The 5,000-nt window shown below is 37.8% G+C and overlaps 1 protein-coding gene across 2 annotated transcripts in view; it reads left to right on the top strand.

Annotated features, from left to right (window-relative positions):
• LOC106593267 (adhesion G protein-coupled receptor L1) overlaps positions 1 to 5,000 on the top strand; it is a 66,270-nt gene that overhangs the window by 20,706 nt on the left and 40,564 nt on the right. For both annotated transcript variants that reach the window (XM_082967202.1, XM_045709905.2), the window contains exons 3-4: positions 884 to 967; positions 4,500 to 4,629. In XM_082967202.1, coding sequence (XP_082823328.1) covers positions 884 to 967; positions 4,500 to 4,629 — 214 coding nt within the window. The remainder of the gene's footprint in view (positions 1 to 883; positions 968 to 4,499; positions 4,630 to 5,000) is intronic.

The raw sequence follows: 5,000 nt of genomic DNA, 5'->3' as shown, positions 1-5,000 counted from the left end.
CTGTCTGACTGACTAACTAACAAACTGACTGACTGACTGCCTGACTGACTAACTAACAAACTGACTGACTGACTGCCTGACTAACTAACTGACTGCCTAACTGACTGACTGACTGACTGACTAACTAACTGACTGTCTAGGCAACTGACTAGGCAACTGACTGGTTGCCTAATTGGATAACTAACTAACTGACTGATTGCCTAACAGACTAACTAACTAACTAACTAACTAACTGTCTGACTGACTAACTAACAAACTGACTGACTGACTGCCTAACTGACTGACTGACTGACTAACTAACTGGTTGCCTAATTAGATAACTAACTAACTGACTGATTGCCTAACAGACTAACTAACTAACTGTCTGACTGACTAACTGACTGACTGACTGACTAACTAACCAACTAACCAACTAACTAACTAACTAACTAACTAACTAACTAACTAACTAACTAACTAACTAACCTAACTAACTAACTAACTCCGACTGATTGCCTAACTAACTAACTAACGGATTGCCTAACTGACTAACTAACTAACTGATTTCCTAACTAACTAACGAACTGACTGACTGCCTAACTGACTAACTAACTAACTGACTGATTGATTGACTAACTAACTGACTGATTGATTGACTAACTAACTGACTGACTGACTGCCTAACTGACTAACTAACTAACTGACTGATTGATTGACTAACTAACTAACTCACTGACTGCCTAACACTCATCCACTCACACATTCATTCATTCACTCACTCACTCACACATTCACTCACTCACTCTCTCACACACACACAGAGGAAGGTAGGAATCCCTTAACTATTAATTAGAATGTCTGTCTTAACGAGGTGTTCATGAATGGACTGTTGTCTCCCACCCAGCTATGTCCAGAGCTGCGATTCCCTTCGGCATCCTGAGGAGGGAGCTAGCGTGTGAGGGCTACCCTATCGAGCTGCGCTGTCCAGGTAGGCATGTGTGTGTGTGTCTGTGTGTGTATGTGTGTGTGTGTGTGTCTGTGTGTGCATGTGCGTGTGTGTGTGTGTGTGTCTGTGTGTGCATGTGCGTGTGTGTGTGTGTGTGTGTGCGTGTATATGTGTGTGTGTGTGTGTCTGTGCATGTGTGTGTCTGTGTGTGTGCGTATGCATGTTTGTGCATGTGTGTGTGCGTGCGTGCGTGCATGTGTAGTTAATTGTGATGAAATCATGTGCTGTAGCTGTAATGAGGTTGAATGTAGTAGTCTATCAAAGTAATGAGATTTGATGTAGTAGTCTATCAAAGTAATGAGGTTTGATGTAGTAGTCCATCAAAGTAACGAGGTTGGATGTAGTAGTCTATTAAAGTAATGAGGTTGGATGTAGTAGTCTATTAAATTAATGAGGTTGGATGTAGTAGTCTATTACATTAACGAGGATGGAGGTTGGATGGAGTAGTCTATCAAAGTAATGAGGTTGGATGTAGTAGTCTATCAAAGTAGTGAGGTGTGAGGTTGGATGTAGTAGTCTATCAAAGTAATGAGGTTGGATGTAGTAGTCTATCAAAGTAATGAGGTTGGATGTAGCAGTCTATCAAAGTAAGGAGGTGTGAGGTTGGGTGTAGTCTATCAAAGTAATGAGGTTGGATGTAGTAGTCTATCAAAGTAATGAGGTTGGATGTATTAGTCTAGCAAAGAAATGAGGTTGGATGTAGTAGTCTATACAAGTAATGAGGTTGGATGTAGTAGTCTATCAAAGTAAAGAGGATTGAGGTTGGACGTAGTAGTCTTTCAAAATAATGAGAATGGATGTAGTAGTCTATCATAGTAATGAGGTTGGATGTAGTAGTCTATCAAATTAATGAGGAAGGATGTAGTAGTCTATCAATGTAATGAGGTTGGATGTAGTAGTCTATCAAAGTAATGAGGTTGGATGTAGTTGTCTATTGAAGTGTGTAGACAACCCTTTGTCTGAGGCAGTGTGTGTGTGTGTGTGTGTGTGTGTGTGTGTGTGTGTGTGTGTGTGTGTGTGTGTGTGTGTGTGTGTGTGTGTGTGTGTGTGTGTGTGTGTGTGTGTGTGTGTGTGTGTGTTGCCTCAGACAAAGAGGATGGAGGTTGGATGTAGTAGTCTATCATAGTAATGAGGTTGGATGTAGTAGTCTATAAAGTAATGAGTTTGGATGTAGCAGTCTATCAAAGACAACCACATCCAACCTCATTACTTTGATAGACTACTACATCCAACCTCATTACTATCAAAGTACATTTTGACTAGTCTCACTGCTTTACTAGAATGATACATTGTAACTAGTCTTTCACTGCTAGAATAATACATTATAACTAGTCTGTCACTGCTAGAATGACACATTATAACTAGTCTTTCCCTGCTTTACTATAATGATACATTATAACTAGTCTGTCACTGCAAGAATGATATATTATAACTAGTATTTCCCTGCTTTACTAGAATGATACATTGTAACTAGTCTTTCCCTGCTTTACTAGAATGATACATTATAACTAGTCTTTCACTGCTATAATGATACATTATAACTAGTCTGTCACTGCTAGAATGACACATTATAACTAGTCTTTCCCTGCTTTACTAGAATGATACATTATAACTAGTTTGGCACTGCTAGAATGATACATTGTAACTAGTCTTTCCCTGCTTTACTAGAATGATACATTATAACTAGTCTTTCACTGCTAGAATGACACAGTATAACTAGTCTTTCCCTGCTTTACTAGAATGATACATTGTAACTAGTCTTTCCCTGCTTTACTAGAATGACACATTATAACTAGTCTTTCACTGCTTTACTAGAATGATACATTGTAACTAGTCTTTCACTGCTTTACTAGAATGAGACATTATAACTAGTCTTTCCCTGCTTTACTAGAATGATACATTATAACTAGTCTTTCCCTGCTTTACTAGAATGATACATTATAACTAGTCTTTCCCTGCTTTACTAGAATGATACAGTATAACTAGTTTGTCACTGCTAGAATGATACATTGTAACTAGTCTTTCCCTGCTAAACTAGAATGATACATTATAACTAGTCTTTCCCTGCTTTACTAGAATGATACATTATAACTAGTCTTTCACTGCTTTACTAGAATGATACATTATAACTAGTCTTTCCCTGCTTTACTAGAATGATACATTATAACTAGTCTTTCCCTGCTTTACTAGAATGATACATTATAACTAGTCTTTCACTGCTTTACTAGAATGATACATTATAACTAGTCTTTCCCTGCTTTACTAGAATGATACATTATAACTAGTCTTTCACTGCTTTACTAGAATGATACATTATAACTAGTCTTTCCCTGCTTTACTAGAATGATACATTATAACTAGTCTTTCCCTGCTTTACTAGAATGATACATTATAACTAGTCTTTCACTGCTTTACTAGAATGATACATTATAACTAGTCTTTCCCTGCTTTACTAGAGTGATACATTATAACTAGTCTTTCACTGCTTTACTAGAATGATACATTATAACTAGTCTTTCACTGCTTTACTAGAATGACACATTATAACTAGTCTTTCACTGCTTTACTAGAATGATACATTATAACTAGTCGTTCCCTGCTTTACTAGAATGATACATTATAACTAGTCTTTCACTGCTTTACTAGAATGACACATTATAACTAGTCTTTCACTGCTTTACTAGAATGATACATTATAACTAGTCGTTCCCTGCTTTACTAGAATGATACATTATAACTAGTCTTTCACTGCTTTACTAGAATGACACATTATAACTAGTCTTTCACTGCTTTACTAGAATGTTATATTATAACTAGTCTTTTCCTGCTTTACTAGAATGATACATTATAACTAGTCTTTCCCTGCTTTACTAGAATGTTATATTATAACTAGTCTTTTCCTGCTTTACTAGAATGATACATTATAACTAGTCTGTCACTGCTAGAATGATACATTATAACTCGTTTTTCCCTGCTTTACTAGAATGATACATTATAACTAGTCTTTCCCTGCTTTACTAGAATGATACATTATAACTAGTCTTTCCCTGCTTTACTAGAATGATACATTATAACTAGTCTTTCCCTGCTTTACTAGAATGATACATTATAACTAGTCTTTCCCTGCTTTACTAGAATGATACATTATAACTAGTCTTTCCCTGCTTTACTAGAATGATACATTATAACTAGTCTTTCCCTGCTTTACTAGAATGATACATTATAACTAGTCTTTCCCTGCTTTACTAGAATGATACATTATAACTAGTCTTTCCCTGCTTTACTAGAATGATACATTATAACTAGTCTCACTGCTTTACTAGAATGATACATTATAACTAGTCTTTCCCTGCTTTACTAGAATGATACATTATAACTAGTCTTTCCCTGCTTTACTAGAATGATACATTATATATTTGACCCTTTGTTTAACTTTTCCTAACAATACTTTTGAAAATACTTTTAAACAGCTGAATTGAAATATTTTGTCTTCCTGGGAAATGACCTTTTCTAGGAAGTGACGTCATAATGATTGAGACGGCGAACTACGGACGCACGGACGATAAGATCTGTGACGCGGACCAATTTCAGATGGAGAACACACAGTGTTACCTCCCGGACGCACTCAAGATCATGGCCCAGAGGTGTGTGTATGTGTGTGCCAGTGGCTCGGTACTCAGCACTGTTTTCCTTGAAGCCCCAATCAATACTACTACTCTCACTCCCTCCCTCCCTTCATCCCCTCTCTCTTTCTCTCTCTCTTTCTCTCTCTCTCTCTCTCTCTCTCTCTCTCTCTCTCTCTCTCTCTCTCTGTCTCTGTCTCTCTCTCTCTCTCATCTGCTCTCCCTCCTTCTTGCCCTCTTTCTCCCTCCCTCGCTCCCTCTTGCTCTCTCTCTCCCTCCCTCTCTCTGTCTCTCTCTCTATCTCCCTCCCTCCTCTCACCCTCCTCTCTCCCTTTCTCCCTCCTCCCTCTCTCTCTCCCTCCTCCCTCCTCTCTCCCTCTCTCCTTCCTCCC

This window comes from Salmo salar, chromosome 02 (assembly GCF_965601325.2).
Source record: "Salmo salar chromosome 02, fSalSal1, whole genome shotgun sequence".
Taxonomy (NCBI): domain Eukaryota; kingdom Metazoa; phylum Chordata; class Actinopteri; order Salmoniformes; family Salmonidae; genus Salmo; species Salmo salar.
This window is presented reverse-complemented; position numbering and strand designations above follow the sequence as displayed.